Below are 19965 nucleotides of genomic sequence, written 5' to 3'. Positions count from 1 at the left end.
GCCCCGGTTGTAACATCCTGAGAGTAGGTATATCTCATTAACCCTTACTTTATTCTAGTTGTCAAGTTTGGCCCTTTATTTGAGAAAAGGTGATAGCTGAGTACGCAAGGCGTACACATGTGTACGCTCAGCGTACTCATGTGCGTGATTTGGATGCGAAAGCCACCTAGTACACTGGGTGTACCAGAGGGTACGCTAAGCGTACGAGGCTCATAATGAAAACCCTAATTGCGGGGTGTGTCCATATTTAAAGAACATGATGCCCTCATTTTTGGCCACCATTTCCAGTCTTAAACCCCCTAAAAACCCTAATTTACATTCTCTTAGCTTAAGTGGCCATTTGTAAGCTTCTAAGTATTCTTATGGGATTCTTTGAGTGAAGAAGGACCTTTGAAGAGAATGGAGTTGGAGTCCAAGCTTTGGAAATGAGCTTCCCTGTCGTTGGTGCATCATTTGAAGGTATCATGCTCAAAGCTTTCTCATTCTTTTGATGTGTGCATATTATGGTTCATTTTAGGGTTTTTGTCCCAAAGCTTGAAGCTTTATAAGTTTGTTAAACTCCAGATCCTAATACTTGTCCCATTAAATGTCTCTAGTGGAGTGGACTCATAAAAATGGGATTTTGGACGTCAAAATCACCCCAGGCATGAGATATGAGCACTTTTATGAGTAAAGAGAGAGAGTTTTGGGGTTTTAGACTTTCTCAGCCACGCAAAGGCTTAAAATCACAAACTTTATGGAGTATGAGCCTTTAGTGAGTCCAGATCTGAGAGTATAGTTATGGTCTTAATCCATTAAGACCAAGAGAGTGGGAAAAGTAAGTTTGGGATGTACGCCGAGCGTACTCCCAGGTACGCGCAGCGTAGCATCGAAGATCCCCGATGCATGCATGGCAAAGTAGTACGCCCAGCGTAAAGGGTTGTACGCCCAACGTACGCGCTGCTGTTGACTTTTGTTGAGTTTTAGGGTTTGGTCAAACTATGGACTATACATACCATGGAAAGGTAAAATTATCTTTTATCCTTCTGAGAATTAGTAGTATGTTTAGCCTAACATCTTTGAGGGTCGTTTATTAATTATAGATAATTATGGTATATGTTAGGCGGAGGCTAGACCGGTGGTTCGAATACGAGACATATTTGCTTTACTTACGAGGTGAGTCTTCTCACTATAATTATCTGAGTGGTAGTACCGAGTGACCGAAGGGTCCTATTTGAGTTATCGACCAGAGGGTCCTATGTGCTTATATTGAGTTATGTGATATTATGCATTTTGTATTTGTGATATATGCTATATTATTTTGTGCTTTACTGAGATAGGATCGGAGGGTCCAAACCGAGTTATGAGACCGGAGGGTCTTCACTGAGATATAGGATTGGAAGGTCCAACTTGAACTGTGAGACCGGAGGGTCCTCACTGAGACACATGATCGGAGGATCCACACCGAGCCGTGAGACCGAAGGGTCCTCACCGAGACGCATGAGACTGGAGGGTCCATGCCGATTTATAGCCATAAGAGGCTTATTATTTGTGTATGTGGTATTTTGGGAACTCACTAAGCTTCGTGCTTACCGTGTTGTGTGTTATGTGTTTCATGTACTTCTCAGGATCACAAGAAGACACCAGCTTGATTGTACACACATGTTTGAGACTATGTTGAGGATTCTCGGATTTCTATCAGTTGTTTTGTGGGATTGTGTTTTGATATTTGATACATTGTGATTTTGAGAAAATGAAATACTGATTTTATGTAATTTAAAAATGAAAATTTTGGTTGAAATTTTAGAGTGTTACACCCACCTTTAATCGGGCCTCGCCCGTCATCGAGTCCTACTCGGCCTCGGGCCTCGTCCGATATCGAGCCCCGCTCGGATTACATATATGTCATACATTAGGCCTCGCCTCGCATCGGGCCTCGCCCGATACATAACAAACATATAAAAATATAAATATATATACATATAATCATGCTAACACATGCTATAACCACAACCAATATCATACAATACAGTCATCGGGCCTCGCCCGACATCGAGCCTCGCTCGGTATACATATCAGCACATAACACATGCAAGAATCACATAGATATATAGGATTCTATCATAAATAATCATGGGCTGGTATTGGTGCCTTCGAACCACTACGTACAGTGAGGAAAATCATCTCACATTGTCAAATCTCACAGATAAATCTCTGGCTGCTGACCCACTAAAAATCTTTGCGCTATCAATCATAAAATAATCATCCCATTAATAATCGGATCTTGACCCACACTAAGAGTCCAAACTATGGTAAAAGACATTTTACCCTTTTCGTACTTGGCCTAAGGCCAAGGCCCAATTCAATTGTCCAAAGGCCCAATTTCCATAATAATCACTCAAAGCCCAATATGGCCTAATTTTCCAGATTGGGACCAAATCCCTTTCATGGGCCTAGAACCAAGAGTCCAATAAAATATTAACAACCCATTAATAGAATTTTGAAGGCGCAATAAAGCCCAAGACAACTAAAGTCCACCATGACCAAAACCAAAGAACCCACGAAACCAAAGCCTACTGCTAAGTACGCACGGCGTACCCAACTCGTACGCTAAACATACTCGCTTAAGGGCTTGTACGCGCAATGTACTACCTTATACGCCCATCGTACTCCACCCTTTTGGCCAACCTTCACTTTTTAGCTTTTAATCGATTAAGACTCCAACTTAAACTCATATCTAACTTCCTTAAGGTGGTTTATCACGTAAAGTTGCCAGCTTTACGTGCATGCATGGCTTAATGATGCTTTTAGAGCTCAAAGGAGCTTAATAAATGTCTTAACACATGCATGAGACCACAAATGCCCTATAACTTGCATTTTTATGGATAAATGGACCTAAAGGACCCTAGATATACCATCAATCACTTCTAGAGCGAATCAAGAGGCTCAACAACCCAACTGTGGACTCAAAAAGTACAAAAATGGCACCAAAATTTGATCTAGCAACATAGATTAGCAAGATTGAAGCTTTTTACCTCACAAGGAAAGCAAATGCAGAGCTAATCTCAGATCTTTAAGCTCCCAACACAACTCCAAATGATTCACTTCTTCTTCTCCTTCACAATGCACCAAAAATACACTTCAGGGCTCAAATTCTCAAGACCTCACTTAGGATTTGATTTTCTGGACAAGGAGGGATAGAGGTTGTCTAAACATGACCTAGTGAGGCATCACAAGGTTTAAATATGGTGCAACACCCTAAATTTACAGTTCACTTAAACGTACGTACGTCCCGCGTACACAAGCATACGTCTCGCATACGTGTCCGAATGTGCGATCAAGCATCGGGCTAGTATGCTAAGCGTACCACCATGTACGCCCCCGTGTACTAGCCTTAAGGACCATTTTGCAATCCTTTTCGATTAGGGATAACATATGAAACTTACCAATTTTCTAAACATTACATCTCTCTTCCCCCGCTGTCTCTCTCTCTCTCCCTCTCTCTCCCTCTCTCTCTCTCTCTCTCTCTATATATATATATATATATATATATATATATATATATATATATATATTGTTCACTACATGTTCACTAATGAACACCTCCCCCAAAACTAGTAAACATGTAGTGGAGTGGCTAACTTGATGACGTGTCAGGATCTTCACTAATTAAGTAATTATGATACCATATAGCCTAACCTTGTGCTCAACTTGGTTCCCGATTAATGGATGGTCGTCACATTTAATGACCGAGTTGAGACAAAAAGCACAGGAAGAGCTTAAAGAGTTTCTAGAATGAACTATTTTAAACGTTTGATTGTCACCTCATAAAAAATACATATAATTGGTGAAATCAGCAGTTTTTGATAAAAAGATCAATTGCGGACAAAAAATTGTTCATAAAGAAAAGAATGACTCTAGCTCAATTGTTAGATGTAGTTTTTTTTTAACTTTTTTTCCCGATGGGAAGTTGATGGTCATTAATATGTTTGTTTCTTTAATGTGTTTGTTTATATGGTTAATTTCGGTTATATAATCCAATTTATGAGCTCACTACAATTCAAACTAGACAACACATGTTAGAAACATATCACAAGGATACGCGAAATATTATTCTCCGAAAGTAATATATATATATAGATAGATAGATAGATAGATAGAAGTAAGTTCATGCGAAAATATAAATATTCTGCGAAAACGCGAAAACAGATTTTATCTTATGAAAATTAAACACATGTACTACAAAAAAATAATTTTATTAGCAATAAATTAAAGATAGTAAGTTTACATTGGATGGTGTTATGGTTATATAGATTTAAAAACGGTTTTTATAATTATATTTTTTTCACGTCCTTAATCATTTTTAAATTCATGTTTTCATAATAAAAATGTTAAAAATCATACTTTGGTAATATGAAACAATTTATCATCTATCATCGATTATCATCATGTATTTCAAATTTTGGATGAATTATTTTCCAAAATATAATGTTGAGGTGACATAATATCATAGGTTTTTCTTGTTTTCTTGTTTTCGCAAATTATTTGCATTTTCGCATGAACCCTCCCCTATATATATATATATATATATATATATATATATATATATATATATATATATATATATATATATATATATATATATATATATATATATATATAATTCAAAGTAGACAACACATGTTAGAAACATATCACAAGGATACGCGAAATATTATTCTCAGAAAGTAATATATATATATATATATATATATATATATATATATATATATATATATATATATATATATATATATATATATATATATATATATATATATATATATATATATATATAAAGGTAATAAAGTGAATGTTTAAAATAATAAAAGGGCATGTATATATCATATGTACATTGGAGTTGTATGTGTAAAAAAATTGTATGTAATTTCTTTTATATAATGGTTATCTTTAAATAACTTTGATTAGTAGGAATAAATAATTTGACCATAAATTTTTGGTTACATTATTTGTTTATATTTTGGCCATCTTTAGAAAAACCATAAATTTTTTGTTACATTATTTGTTTATATTTTGGTCATCTTTAGAAAAAAAAAAGTTATTTTAAGGGGTATTCGGTAAAACTAGCTGAAAGGTGATAACTAAAAACTGAAAGTTAAAAGTGAAGCTTTTATTTGTATATAAGTGTTCGACAACAGCAGCTAGAGGCTTAATACATGTAAAATTTCATAAAAAGACTTATATAAAACACGCAATTGATTTAGAAAAATCTAATTAAATCAATTTGTAAAATCATAATAAGTTTTTTTTTATTAAGTGCTAGTTTTTAAATTCGAAATTATTTGTTTTAGCTAACAATCAGAATCTTTTATGATTTTTTTTCCAAACATTTTCTAACAAGTTAAAAACTATAATGACGTTAATATGTGAGGATCGCATCCTAAGTTGTATAATGGCAGACGAAGTTATGATATTTGGTGCCAAATTTTGCACGAAGTCTAATCTTGACTTTTTTTTTTTGAACCGGTAAATATAAATATTTTTATTTTTATATTTTTTTACGATAAAAATTGTTTCTCAATAAAATTTTAGAAAATTTCTATTAAACAACCAATCAAATCTTACATCTTCAATTCTTTTCCTTTTAATTTACTATAACTACAAAATGTATCCTTTGTAATTTAGTTTTTCATTTTACTAATTTATATTTCAGTATATTGTATTTTTAAATATTTTTCTTTTTATATATTTGTTGTAATTATAAAATCAATCTTCTACAATTTTATTTATTTCCGTTTTATTTTATTACCATTGATGTCATATATTAAAGTAAATTACATGAGCGGTCTTGATGGTTTGGAATTATTTGATGGTTTGGAATTATTTGTATAGTTAATCTCTAACATATACCAACGTTAGCATGTAACCCCCGTTCACCACCATCAACCACTACTAGTCACCAATTCCAACCACCAGTAGTCATCATCTTAATACCGTATTAATCATAGTAATCTATTTGTAATGATATTAGTAATATTCACTAACTTTGTTATAATATTGACATTTAATTTTTAAAAATTTAAACAATTTACAATTTAGGATCTCCGACTAGTCGCTTACTAATTCCCGACTAGGTCAACTAAGGCTTCTAAGAATTGGAATGTTTGGATGTCAAATCTATCATTTCTCAAATTGTTTGGTTATTTTTCTAACCTCTAGCCAGCTCGTTTTAATGATAATGTTGTTCTATATATAATCAAGATAATTTGTCTTAAATTCAGCAAGAATTATACAACAAGATATTAGCGCATTTTGAAATATACAACTCAAAAGTTAAAGATCTATTTTGTAATTAATATAAGCAGATGACTAGATGTTAATAAAAAAATATTAATGATTTAGATTATACCGATTATATTGTCTTGAAATATAATTGGAAAACATGTAAATAATATAAATAGGATGGTTATAGATGTAATATTTGAACATACCATTTGATCAACAAGTCCGTGTTATCTATTTCACGATTAAATACGAAAGATAAAAAAGAACAATAATTAAAAAAATAATTGTCAAGGACTCGTATCTTAAGAAGTAACACGGTTCTTTTAATATTAATATATGAAAATTAATATGTAAAATAAAGATTATACATGTAATATAATTTATATTAAGTAATATAAAGAATTGGAATATAAATTAATATGTAAAATAAAAGATGTACAATTTATTAATATATCAGTTTATTTATATTTAAAAATACAAATGATCAAAATTAAAATTAATATATAACATGATGGGTCAAAGTGATTTTTAACCTTTAAAAATGGTTTTCAATGGGTGTGAATAACAACACCCATAAAATGACTCGTCACAAGTGAATAAAAAAAAACATGTTGGGAAATATAAAATTTTGTAACCAATAGTTTATAATCTTTATGGATAAATATTTTATATTAAAAACTAGGGAAGGACCCCCGTTTTGCGGGGGTTAGAAGGTGTTCGATTGTAAAACATAGCAACCATGGAGTTCTAGACTATTGTCAACTATCAATCAATTATAGAACTCATGTCAGGTTCATTTCTATTACATATCTTTACCTTAAAGGGAAAAATTATCTAAGAATGTAATATACCCAGACAACACAGTAGAAGCATATCCTCCTTATTCAAAAAAGGAATATCAAAATATCAACCTTAAATAAAATAAATTACCAGCAAAAAGATGAAAAAAAATAGTGAACCCTTGTATAATGCCAAAACAATTTCAAGATTTAAGGAGCCACCATGGTTTCACTTTGAATAGAGGCTTGGATTTTGATTTTGTATATGTATCGAAAGCAAGAAACTCAACCATATCTGAAAAATAACCAAGAAGATTGTTAGTGTTTTGGATCCAATGAAGAAACAAATTCAAGTGAAACATACGAAAAAAAAATCATATTGGAGTAGTCAAAGTAGAATGTTATATCATCACTTCTAATGTCATTTTCTCACTCAATCCTACCCGTCTGTTCCTTTCCCGACCTTAATTATTTTGTCCATACATGTAAAGACACCTAAACATTGGGCCTCACCTATAAAAGTAGGACCAAAAGGGGAAAAATGTTAAATGCATATAAGAAAAAAGGGTGTCACTTAACTCACTGTACTTAAACTTGTGGTTATCTTTGTACATGGTCATAACACTTTTTAGAAAACTGTATAAATAAAAAAAAGGTCCATTGAACCAGAAAAAAATATGTCGAAACTACCCTTATCAGTAAAAAGAAGAAATAAAACGAAAAACAAACCAAATGTGAAGGTTTTTACAGAATCTTGAAGAACAATAAAATGTTTCTTGATGTTGAATGAATCAAATAATTTAAACATCTGAAAAGAAAAACCTATTTGAACACTTTTATTCCATTCCATAATTGAATGAAATTCAACAAATACACAACACTTAATTTAATCACTCTCATGTAAAAACCTCACGATAATACTGAATGCCCCTAATGGAGGCACAACCACTGCTGGAATATAGATGTAAGGTACAAAAATGGCAAATTCTGCAATAACCACTATACATTTCAAGAAAGTTTCTTGCATTTTAGATAAATAATATAATAATATAATGAAGCAAAAGGATCATACAACCTTGGATATTTTTAACAACTTTATGCCCATGTTTTCTCCATTTGTAATCATCTTAAAGTTGATCAATTTCACTCTTGGCCATGAATGCAAAACGTGGTTGATGAATTTTTTGTGTTTTCTTTAATTTTTTGATTGATTTGTTGGGTTTGTGTGCTTAACACTGGGTCAGTTCATAGCACAATCCATCCAACATCTACAAAATTTAAAAAGATTATCTACTACTTATCATATTGAAATAATGGATTTGATGCCTGCATAGAGAATCTTGTGATTATTAAAACCATATAGACTCAAAAATCAAAATGTAACTACAAAACCGGTGAAATGGTTTGTCAAGTGTTTAGCTTCAATGGTATCTAACCAACTGATTGAGATGCATAAAGTCGCATACCAAATCTCCGTTCCTCGGTTTTTTTATCGATTGAAATAAATATTTGAAGCACAGGGAATTTACAATTAAATAACATTTAAATGAATGTGTATGAACAAAACAGAAAGCCTAAGTTAAATTCAGAAAACACTAACCAATGCGATATTGAGGGATGTGAAATCCATGATACAACCACCATGTTTGTGCATTTCGACAACCGCATTTGTCTCTGCTAATAGTCTCAAACTCTCTTGGTATGACTGATCCAAACACAGTAGCCCTGCCTACCAAATAACACAAAACAAACATTCATCAATATCGTGGTCTATTTATAGTAACTACTTCAATTTTCAAAATATAGAAGCACACAAAGGATTATACAAAATGGAATTTCAGAATACAGAGAGAGTAACCTTGGTGGCTTGTTATCCGAATGAGGTACCCGCAAATGAAGCAACCGAATCATAGACTTTATCCAACTCGAGAGCCTTAAGAGTATTTTCAACAACGGGAGATTGGGGGATTTGGAGTTAATTTGGGTTTGAGAGGATGATTTTTTTAGGAATCTTGTGGCTTTGTATCGTATAGTTATGGAGCAGTTGATGGTGGTGATTGTTGCAATACTGGTGGAAGTGAATAATGAAGAGAAAATCAATAAAATTACCTCATCAATTCAGGTCAACAATCGTTTTCACTTCTTCTCAGTTCCTCTGAGGCATTTCATCAAACATGTGGTGAGCAAGAATAAGATATTCTCACATGTGATGAGAAACAACCACACACATGAACAACGCAATTAAGACTCTTTGGACTCATAGATAGATGAAGCAGATAGAAGAGGGAGTGACAATAAAGCACCAAAATTCTATTAATTGGGGCACGAGGCCAACGACAGGAACACAGGGGATAGGGTATGATGTTGTATACAAATATGATGTTGCATAAGTACCAACCCTAATGTTCCCTGATGGTATTTGAATCAGTTAATCAGACTACTTGATACCTGGAAGCAGTAGATGAGAGAGGCCTGAAGGGACCTGGAAGCCGACAGCGAGCATGTGTTGTTGAAGAGAAGGAATCAACGGAAGCTGAAAAGGGAATCTCCATGGCGAGCAGTGGAGGGAGCCATGAACAATAATACGTGTGAGACTCTCAGAAGCTTCTTTCTCAACAACGATTTCCTCCCTGATCGGAATATAAACCCCTTCAAGTAGAGGGATTGGTGGCGATGTAAGCGGTCGCTTTTAGACGGCAGAGGAAATTAGAGGAGTAGAGATGACGATTTGGTGGAGCGGTGGTGATGGCGGCTTCGAATAATATCGATGGTGTAGAAGAGAATAGGGGAAATGCGGAGAAAATGGAAGATTCGCTGACAGAAAAAATGGTCTCTCATTTGACATTGACAGAGGAGAGATAATGGTGGAGCGGTGGGAAGGATGGAGAAGAATCTGGAGAATACTGGCAATGGTTAGATCATTTGTTGGCCTTATGCAATTGGAAGCAGCAGGAGGTTGGAGCAGACAATAAGGTGATGTTTGTTTTTTGGAAAAAATCTCTTCAAACCTCTTACTGCTGCGTGGCGCAGCACACGCGCAACACTTTTCATCTCGCAGTTGTTTGTTTTTTAGAAGTCTTCTGAGTCAAAAACCTCTGCGTAGGCTCTGTTTGGCGCATCACTTGTACCGCCTCTTCTAACCTCTTCCAACATATTCTTCATCTTTTTTTATTGCTGAAATTTTGATTATAGGTTATTAAAATTTTATTTCACATTTTTTTTTCCGTTTTTTTTTTCCGTTTATTCTTATTGAATTTATTTTTCATTTTTTTATATTTAATAATGATAATTTCTTGATAAAATATCATTATTTTTTACTAAAATATCTTTATTTTTAGTTGAAATATCATTCTTTTTTACTGAAATATCATTAATTTTTACCGAAATGTTATACATTATTAAATTTTACGTATTAAAAAGCTATTTTCGGTTTATAATATTAGTTTATTTTAATTTTTTAATATTTGCAGCAGTATGTAGATGTTAAAAAAACAAACACGCTTTTTATTATAGTCTGCAGTCGTTTGGTCCACCTCTTCTACTGCAGAGGGTTGCAGAAGTGATCCGCAGACTTCATAACTTTTTGCTTCAGAAAATCAAACAGCACCTAAGACGTAGTTCTGCTAATGTCACCATCTGGAAAGCGCTATTTCAAACCAAAAGAAAATTAAAAAAAATAAAAATAAAAATAAATAAATTTTGATCCAATCAATAGCAAAAACTATTCAATTGGAACCTCCTTTAATATATTTATATAATAACTACGTCTCGTCTTTAATGTTTTCCCAATCATTTTGTCACCGTGTATAATAATTGGACCATGATATTGATTCAACCAAATCCAAAATTAAAAATTTAAATTGGGTCATCGGTTTTCGTTCAAGTTGAATTTAAACCGAGTTGAATTTTATTTTGGGCATTTGCAATTCCAAACCAAATCGCCAATACAGGCCCCCAAGGGCCCAATGCCTCAAAAACTTTTGAAGGTAGTGGGCTTAAAAAATATGCTAATTTGTTTTCTAGGATCAACTTTGAAAGTAAAATAACATTTTTGGCCTTTCCTTCATATACGATCGTCTCTCTCCCCCCTAATACCCAAATCGACAGAGCCTTCCAAACGTCACTCGAAAGTCGAAATCCCTAGGGTTTTAGCTGGTTTTATGTTCCATTCCATAATCATACATTTCTCTGATTCTTCTTGATTTGGGTTTTAGGTCAACCAGATTTTGTTTTAGAAAATGTCGGTGGCACCTCAGGCTTTCAGTGGCAACCTCAAGGTACACTTGTCTCATTTCCCTATCTTCTAACTATATTCGCTGGATAAATTCATACACTGTTTGAATGTAATTCGTATGTGATGTCCGATACTTAGATACTTTCTTCTGCAACCTTTAGCTCAAGCGTTTTCAATATCCTTGAATATGTTGATTGTGAGTTCTTTAGAGTATACAATAACACTGTACTACACCGGCTTGATTGGTTATGACCTTCTTTCGCAAATCTATTGATTAAGCTTAATAGTATGTGAAACATCCATCTGTAGTATTGATTCTCATTGGTTTTACATAGTTACGACAAGTTGATTCAAGGTTCAAAGCTGAAGTTTTATCAACAAATAGAAATTTTGGAAATCCTCTCTGATCATAATCATGTTATAGTTGAAAAAACAATTTGCAAAGCTCCAAAATCTTGTTTCCCAATCCATGACAAATAAATGAGTTTTAGATGATCAATTCTTTGGCTTTTGTTGGTTGGTAAACTGTCAATTGGGAAGCATAAGACAAGTTGATTTTGGAAAGGAAAAGTAATAGTATTGGGATAGCTTGTTTTGTTAGTTAAATTGGGAGTTTGAGAATTTGAAAATGTTGCAGAAAGCAGTTGCTGGTATAAGACGCATCAATTTGGAAGGATTGAGATGGAGAGTGTTTGATGCGAAGGGCCAGGTTTGTGTTTTGAGTAAAAGTTGATCTGACAATCTGATTAAGAAATGTTAACGGGAAGTAGTAAATTCAGGTTTTAGGGCGATTAGCATCACAAATATCAACAGTGGTTCAAGGAAAAGACAAGCCTACATATGCACCTAATCGTGATGATGGGGACATCTGTGTTATCCTTAATGCTAAACACATCGCTGTCACTGGGAGAAAACTTACTGACAAATTTTACCGATGGCACACTGGGTAAGGGTAAATGTCATATTCATTATTTTACACCCGACAAAATGTTAAAATTAATAAGTGAAGTGATGTTTTGATGTGATGTGACAGGTATATTGGGCACCTGAAAGAAAGGAGTTTAAAGGACCAGATGGCCAAGGATCCTACAGAAGTCATCCGCAAAGCTGTCCTTCGCATGCTCCCAAGAAATAAACTTCGTGATGTCAGTCTCAGTACTTAACAATTTAATTTATTAATTACCAATCATGACATGACATGGTCCATGGAATGTAATCACTCATTCCATTCCATTTCATTCTCAGGACAGAGATCTTAAGCTGAGAATATTCCCGGACAGTGAGCACCCATTTGGGGACAAGCCGCTCCAACCGTATGTGATGCCACCTAGACAGGTCCGTGAGATGCGTCCACGGGCAAGGCGGGCCGTCATTAGAGCACAAAAAAAGGCAGACCAACAACAACAAGGTGTTAACAAAATCAGCAAAGGTAAAAAGAGAGATGAGACACACAACTCACAACCCACTGCTTGATTCATTCCAAGACACCAACGCAACTTTATTACTTCAAATCCTCCAGACCAACTTTTTCTTTTTTTCATTAGCTTCTTCTGTTTTCTGTTTCTGTTTGTATTCAATAAATGAAACGTTGAATGTTAAACATATTTTGTCATTTAAAAATCTTATCAACTTTTCTTTATATTTCTCAACATTGAAACCGTCACAAATTTTTTCTTCATATTATTTATGCCAACAATTTTAAATCTTATGGCTAGCATGTGTTTTTAGACCAACCCAAAAAGACCTGTGTGTGTATTTGTTATTGGCAGAAATTTATGTTATGTCGTGTACTCATGTTATGTTTGTGCCTCCCATGTATGGAGAGTATGGTATATATGTATATGCAATTCTGTGTGATGTAGGACTGCGTTGGTGGCAGTGTAAGAATGTATTGTAAGCCTCATTTGTGAGTACGTAAAGTTTTTTTTATCAGATTTTCTATGCAATCAAATACGGAGTATTGTATAACATGTTAAATTTAAACTATGTTGCTTAAATTCTGTTTCGGAGAATATAGAGAAAAGAAAATGAAAATTATTTTATATTCTTGAATAATGAATATGAACGAAAAAGATTTTAAAGCTGCCAATTTTTTCAAGTTCAAGGGAAAGTAGGATAAAAACACTGATGAATTTTTATAATTTTTATTCATACTTCATACATATTTCGTATTTGATCATTAGCAGGATACACGTTAGGATAATAACAAAAAAGTAAGTCTTTATATATATATATATATATATATATATATATATATATATATATATATATATATATATATATATATATATATATATATATAATGTTTGAGTAAGAAATAAGTTGAAATACAATATATAATAAGAAATAATACAAGTACAGTATTACAAATACATTACTCTTTCTTGCATTTAGGCTCCTAAAATTTTATAAAACTTTTTTATTTTTTCAAGAATTAAAAGTATATTTTGAGCAATAAAATTTTGATACAATAGTTTGAGAAGATGGTTTTCTCTTTTTGTTTTCTTGGATTTTCCTTTACAAAAAAAAAAAAAAAAAAAACTAAAAGAAATTGGAGAAGACAGTGTTAGATTTCCCTCCAATGATAAATACTGCCGAAGAAGTTAGCACTTAGCAGCTTCTCCTTATCCTCCTCCTTGCACACAACTGAACGCTACCAACAAAATATCCCCATCAGACCCACCAAAATCTTCACAATTTGCCTTACAAATTCTTCAATCTCATAAGCCCTAACCCTAATTTCCATTTTTCCATCCGGCTTCTGACTGAACCAGATCAATAGCATCATCATGGACGTCGCTTATCTACAACAAACCAAATGCGTATTCAGTTTCAATCCAATTTACTCCTCCACTCATAATCGCCCTGTCTCCGTTCCTTCTAAGGTAGCATTCATAAATTCGAGAGATTACCAGCATAATGCTCGTCGTTCGTTTCGGTGGCGGAGTCGGAACATGTGTCTGGCATCGAGCTCCGATACACTTGTCTCCGGGAAGTCGTCTTCTCCCACGGTTGCCAGCAAGAAAGATAAAGAGTTTGAAGAGGAGGAAGACTTGAAATCTTGGATGCACAAGAATGGTTTACCTCCGTGTAAGGTAGTTCTCAAAGACAGGCAGGCGTATGATTCACGACATCCTTCCATTCATTACGTCGCCGCAAGCGAGGATTTACAGGCAGGTGTTGCTGTGTTGATTTTCTTACCTGAATTAGTTGAAGTTTAATTGATGATCTAGCTGTGTGTAATGTAGGCAGGTGATATTGCATTTTCTGTTCCGAGTTCGTTGATTGTAACACTCGAGAGAGTTTTGGGGAATGAAACCGTCGGTAAGATGCTGTTCAATTTTACTAAGGCTTTCTTTATTGGATGTGCGTATGGTTGGCATTATTAGTTGATGCACTCAATTGAGTACACAACTTGATCATGATCTAGATACGTCATTACATCTGAGTGATAGTCAGATAAACTACCCTCCTTCTGTCTTATAGATCATTGTTATGAGTAGAAGTTTCTTCCTAATCTATGTTGCAGCGGAACTGTTAACCACAAACAAACTATCAGAGTTAGCTTGCCTTGCGTTGTATCTAATGTACGAGAAAAAACAAGGAAAAGAATCTTTTTGGTACCCATATATCAAAGAGCTTGATCGTCAGCGTGGTAGGGGACAGCTAGCTGTTGAATCACCACTCTTATGGTCTGAATCTGAGCTCAATTATCTTACAGGAAGTCCAATAAAGGTATCTATCTGTTCCTATCCTAAGTTCTGAATTTAAGAATATACACCCCTAACACATTACACATACATCCCTCCCTATCAGGCTGAAGTTGTTGAAAGAGCAGAAGGCATCAGAAAAGAGTATAATGAGCTTGACACTGTCTGGTTCATGGCTGGATCCCTATTTCAGGTTTTCAGTTTTTTTTTTTTTTTTTTTCCTTGTTCATTTTAGTTATTACTTGGAATGGTTTTAGTTTTGTTTGTGTAGATTTGGATTCTTCATGTCACACGACTGACTGACTCTGATTAACCTTTTTTTGGTTCTTGTTTGAGCAGCAATATCCATTTGATATCCCTACAGAGGCCTTTTCTTTTGAGATATTCAAACAAGCTTTTGTAGCAGTTCAATCTTGTGTGGTGCATTTACAGGTTTGCCTACCATTTGCATATGTTTTATGCCTTGGGTTCTGTTATTAAGTATGCAATGGTTGGTGTAAAATTTCAGAAAGTGAGTTTGGCAAGAAGGTTTGCATTGGTTCCTCTTGGACCTCCTCTGTTGGGGTACAGGAGCAATTGCAAGGCCATGTTAACAGCTGCAGAGGATGGAGCTGTCCAGTTGGTTGTTGATCGCCCATATATAGCCGGACAGTCTATTGTAGTATGGTATGTATCTTCCTTTTAGTTTTGGATTATATTCAGAAGAAAGTAGAAACATTTTGATTTTGTATGTAGGTGTGGGCCACAACCTAATTCCAAATTACTCATCAATTATGGTTTTGTTGATGAAGATAACACTTATGATCGCTTGATGGTGGAGGTGAAGTTTCAACTTGTCATCATAATGATATATTTAGTTTTTTTGCTTCTTACCTATGTTGCTTCCAGGCAGCATTGAACACAGAGGATCCTCAATACCAGGAAAAGAGATTGGTTGCTCAACGAAATGGAAAATTGACCATACAAACTTTCCAGGTACAACTCACTTAACTTATATGCTTTATGTTTCTTTTTAAATGGTTAAGCTAAACACCCTGGCTTAATGTATTAAGACACCAACCATTTACCTCTTTTTTCCTCCCAACTACTTTGACATTATTAAAACTGATGAATATTGTGAAAATTGGTTGTTGGAGTGCAAGGGTAAAACGGTCATTTAGATGGTTTGCATTGTTACCTATTCAGCCACTTTACCTATACAAGACTTAATTGAGAAAAAAAAAAAAAAAAAAAGCAGCTCCATAGTTTGTTTCTGTGATCGACTGTTGATAGATACCCTAACCCTGTCTGTTAGGTTAATGTGGGGAAAGAAAGAGAGACTGTTTTAGATATGCTTCCATATATGAGGCTGGGTTATGTTTCAGATCCTTCAGAGATGCAGTCGGTTATATCCTCTCAGGGTCCTGTATGTCCCGTAAGTCCTTCTTTAGTTCAATAATCTCAATTTACAGTTTCAGTCCCTTTACTATTTCTGTGTTACCAGGTGAGCCCTTGTATGGAACATGCTGTTTTGAACCAGCTGGCTACATACTTCAGAGAAAGATTGTCTGGTTACCCCACCACTCTAAGCGAAGATGAAGCCTTGGTAATCTCTAATATTTAATAATGTTTTTTTTTTTTTTTGTTTTTTTGGCAATAAGTTTAAATTAGATGGAATTAATTAACCAAGGAATGTGGAAATTCAGTTGGGAGAATGTGATATCGATCCAAGGAAACGAGTAGCCACACAGCTGCTGAGGTGTGAGAAGAGAATACTAAACAAATGCTTGGAGGCAACTGTTGATCTCATAAATGAATTACCAGATCTCTCTCAATCTCCATGCCCAGCTCCCTATGCCCCTCTACTAAGATGAAAAATCTCAAAATCGCCTCTATCTTTCATTTACAATTGTCACTTGTGTTGTTAAGTAAACATGATATGCCCAATCAAAAAACAACCGGCATACCTTTTTAGCCTTGTACAGCCTTTTTCTTTTACCAAAAAAAAAAAAAAACTATGATTCAAAATGGGGGAACCAAATGATACACGCTTGATTAAATGCTAACTAGTGAAAACTATAATGTGCAAAAAAAAAAAAAGGTTTAAATTTAGTGTATAAGAAGGTCGCTCAATTTTGTGCGCCATAAGTCAGCCACGACTTTCTTTGGTTGTGGATTATCGGGTCCTTTGTCTCGCTGACCAGATGTGATATAAAACCATCCATTCCAGTAAGCTGCTTGTGTGGTTTTTACACGATAAGGAAGCTTCCCAATCACATGCCATTTCTGTATACATTACATTCACATAACTCATAAGTCATAAATCATAAGTATAATTAATTTTGGGCCCAAAAAGGTTTCTCTTGGAATGGGCCAAAACATTACAAAAATCTCAGATAAAGATCAAAGTTTCAAAACAATTTTTTGTAAAAAAAAATCAACTACAATTTATACCTTTGAGTTGATATCAAATTGGAAGAGCTCTCCAACCAAAATCATTCGTTTTGTTATGGGGTTTTTCTCGGTTGTGCCTCCAGCAATGACAATGGAATTGTTTAGAATTACCCATGAAGCTTCTATGTGTGAATCGGGCTTTGGCATTGGTGGCAATGTATGCCACTTCATCTTATCATCCAACATGTAAACATCGGCATAAACTACCTGTAAAGTAATTAATTGGTTTGAAGTTTGAACAACACTTCAGTTTTACCTTGATATGACTTGTTGAATACAAGAGAAGAGGTCTTACCTACCTCATGCCTGCGTGAACACTTGAAGATAGGTGAGCCTGGTTTGGGCATAAAGTCACCCTCTTGACCACCAATAACATACAGCGCATCCCCAACACCAACACAAGCTCTATCCAAATTACAAACAAACATAAATATTAATTACGCTCTTTTTCCTTCCCTTTTGACTAATTGACTTAATGGGCTAAATAAATAACTACACATCAAATCAATACATGGTTTACCTGTGTGGACCACCACGGGGTATGGGCACTTCATTCCTCCATGTTTTCTCCAAAGCTTTCCCATTCTTCACCGCAATACTCCAATGATCCGTACTTGGTGTATGCCGATTCTCCTTGCCACCACCCATCACATGAAGCCTACCCCTCCAAACTTGAGTCGCCGGAGCATACCTGAAAAGGAAATTAAATTAGGTCAAACTATTCAACTTTAACGAATAAATATTATTAAAAAAAAAAAAAACCTAGGTTGTGGTAATGGTGGAAAAGACTCCCAGCTTCTTGTTTGAGTGTCCAGCACAAATGTTTGAGAGACGGGAGGAGTTCGACACTGAGGACCTCGTTGCCCCGAGACGATGTATATATATCTTCCATCGCTTGCCATTCCTAAATGAGAATTACCCATTTCTTTTGGTGTACCAAAGCTTTCTTCCCATTTGTTGCTTCTGAAATTGTATACATCAACATGGGAATGTACCTACAACCAAATTCAAATTTAACGAATATGGGTTTTGCTTTTGCATAAAGGCTATATATAAATGATTGCGTTACATGGTCAAGGGTTCTATAGCCAGAAAACACATAAAACAGGTGATTGATCTGTATTGAAGCACCATCAAGACGTGGCACAGGTGCCGGAGCCATTTCTTCCCATTTGGTTTCTGGTGCGTCTAAATCTGCAAAACTTCCTGATAGTAACCTCTCAGGGATTTTATTTTTATGCTTCTCATTTTTAAATTCTGCAATCTACATAAAAAATTACAATAAATACGAGATCCTTGTTTCAACTTTCAATATACTACTAATTAGATGATTCTATATCAAGACCATAACACAAATATCAAGAGGGAAATAAAAAATGTATGCAAAATGGAAGGTTCGATTTTAGAACATCATTAATTAGATGAATAAAGTAAAATAAAAAATACGAAAAGTGGGGAAGTATCTGACCTTATTAGTCTCGTTGGAGAAATTTGGTAGGGTTACTAGATCATTTTTCTCGCGAATCCAATTATAATGAACTGAGGTATAAACAGCGGAAGAAGAAGAAGCCCATAAATAATAGAAAATCAATGCGCCACCAGCAACAACACTAGCGAACAACAACAGGACTGTTGATTTTGTGGAAATCTGTTTACTGCTATGAATGTGATTCCTTGCCATTATCTTCTATTTCACCGAAAAATCTCGGAAACCCGATAAAACCCATATATAAGCACTGTATGCATACATAAGAACGGCGGAATAGTTTATTGAGTAGATTAGCGGCCGCCAACGGTTTTCCGATTACCGCTGGAGTCCGCCGATGTTTATTTTGGTGTTGGTCGGTGAATTTCGTTGCTAAAGTGTACGGTTATTTTTATTTTTATTTTTATTTATTTATTATTATTATTTTTAAAGTCTTTCACTTCATGTGGAAAGATATTTAAGAAAAAAACTATAAGAAAACATAAAACATACTTTTTTTTTTTTTTTTTTTTTAGACAAAATTTCAAAAATGGTTTTTTTGGTTTTTGAAAATATCAAGTTTAGTTTTTAAGTTCAAAAAATCTTATAAATTATTCCTGTGGTTTCAAAACTTTTAACAAATGATCTTCATTACAAGACACAGGGACCATTTATAAGGTTTTCTCTATTTAAAATATATATATATATATATATATATATATATATAATTATTTAATTAAAAGGCCCCACCCCTCTCTCTCTCTCAAAAATTGAAATGATTTTACTAGCTTGGGTATTTATTTTCTATTTTAAATTCATTTTTTTTTAAATTTAATAATTATTTATTCATTTTAATTATTAAAAATATGAGAGGGCCCACTTCTCCCTCTCTATATCTCTCTCTCCCGAATCATTACCTTCGTCTCACATTCCCCACAATTCACCTCACTAACAGATGAACAACCGAGAAACACCCACCATCAAGTTGATTATCTTGTTTCCATCTACTGGAATTTCTAAAAGCCTAGACAAGAATGAACCAATTGACAGAGGAATTGAACCGAAGACTAAGCTAGACAT

The 19965-nt window shown here is 34.3% G+C and overlaps 3 protein-coding genes across 4 annotated transcripts; 2 read left to right on the top strand and 1 right to left on the bottom strand.

Moving 5' to 3' along the window:
* Positions 1–11112: 11112 nt before the first annotated feature.
* Positions 11113–12916, top strand: LOC145044237 (Ribosomal protein L13 family protein). The gene is made up of 5 exons (XM_078993105.1): positions 11113–11320; positions 11915–11986; positions 12057–12223; positions 12311–12422; positions 12523–12916. The coding sequence occupies exons 1-5, from the start codon at positions 11282–11284 to the stop codon at positions 12748–12750; spliced, it is 618 nt and encodes a 205-aa protein (XP_078849231.1). The 5' UTR covers positions 11113–11281; the 3' UTR covers positions 12751–12916.
* A 960-nt stretch (positions 12917–13876) lies between these two features.
* Positions 13877–16944, top strand: LOC145044234 (Rubisco methyltransferase family protein). Of its 2 annotated transcripts, none has more exons than XM_078993103.1 (11): positions 13877–14454; positions 14530–14601; positions 14807–15012; positions 15094–15180; positions 15327–15419; positions 15496–15653; positions 15723–15807; positions 15876–15962; positions 16282–16392; positions 16471–16572; positions 16673–16944. In XM_078993103.1, exons 1-11 carry the CDS (start codon positions 14067–14069, stop codon positions 16838–16840), a joined length of 1557 nt encoding a protein of 518 aa, XP_078849229.1. In that variant the 5' UTR covers positions 13877–14066; the 3' UTR covers positions 16841–16944. The 2 variants fall into 2 exon arrangements, with proteins under 2 accessions (XP_078849229.1, XP_078849228.1); XM_078993102.1 differs by having other exon boundaries at positions 13879–14454; positions 16282–16401.
* On the bottom strand, positions 16845–19185 carry LOC145044235 (kelch repeat-containing protein At3g27220-like). The gene is made up of 7 exons (XM_078993104.1): positions 18889–19185; positions 18490–18684; positions 18183–18415; positions 17941–18111; positions 17720–17825; positions 17421–17627; positions 16845–17252 (listed from the first exon to the last, which is right to left on the bottom strand). Exons 1-7 carry the CDS (start codon positions 19099–19101, stop codon positions 17076–17078), a joined length of 1302 nt encoding a protein of 433 aa, XP_078849230.1. The 5' UTR covers positions 19102–19185; the 3' UTR covers positions 16845–17075.
* Between the last annotated feature and the right edge of the window lie 780 nt (positions 19186–19965).

The sequence above is a fragment of the Lactuca saligna genome, chromosome 4 (genome assembly GCF_052625555.1).
Source record: "Lactuca saligna cultivar CGN05327 chromosome 4, ASM5262555v1, whole genome shotgun sequence".
In the NCBI taxonomy this organism is placed as follows: Eukaryota; Viridiplantae; Streptophyta; class Magnoliopsida; order Asterales; family Asteraceae; genus Lactuca; species Lactuca saligna.
Note: the sequence above shows the minus strand (reverse complement) of the source record. Positions and strands in the feature narration are given on the sequence as shown.

What these genes read in the sequence shown, in the direction of transcription:
- LOC145044237 (XM_078993105.1), top strand. Translation starts at nt 11,282, where the DNA reads ATGTCGGTGGCACCTCAGGCTTTCAGTGGCAACCTCAAG. An exon ending in CTTTCAGTGGCAACCTCAAG is followed by an intron (nt 11,321 to 11,914) that starts GTACACTTGTCT and finishes AAAATGTTGCAG; the next exon opens with AAAGCAGTTGCTGGTATAAG. An exon ending in CAAGAAATAAACTTCGTGAT is followed by an intron (nt 12,423 to 12,522) that starts GTCAGTCTCAGT and finishes TTTCATTCTCAG; the next exon opens with GACAGAGATCTTAAGCTGAG.
- LOC145044234 (XM_078993102.1), top strand. Translation starts at nt 14,067, where the DNA reads ATGGACGTCGCTTATCTACAACAAACCAAATGCGTATTCAGTTTCAAT. An exon ending in TGGCTGGATCCCTATTTCAG is followed by an intron (nt 15,181 to 15,326) that starts GTTTTCAGTTTT and finishes TTGTTTGAGCAG; the next exon opens with CAATATCCATTTGATATCCC. An exon ending in ATGATCGCTTGATGGTGGAG is followed by an intron (nt 15,808 to 15,875) that starts GTGAAGTTTCAA and finishes TGTTGCTTCCAG; the next exon opens with GCAGCATTGAACACAGAGGA.
- LOC145044235 (XM_078993104.1), bottom strand. Translation starts at nt 19,101, where the DNA reads ATGGCAAGGAATCACATTCATAGCAGTAAACAGATTTCCACAAAATCA. An exon ending in TCTCCAACGAGACTAATAAG is followed by an intron (nt 18,685 to 18,888) that starts GTCAGATACTTC and finishes TTTTTTATGTAG; the next exon opens with ATTGCAGAATTTAAAAATGA. An exon ending in CCACCATTACCACAACCTAG is followed by an intron (nt 18,112 to 18,182) that starts GTTTTTTTTTTT and finishes TTTCCTTTTCAG; the next exon opens with GTATGCTCCGGCGACTCAAG.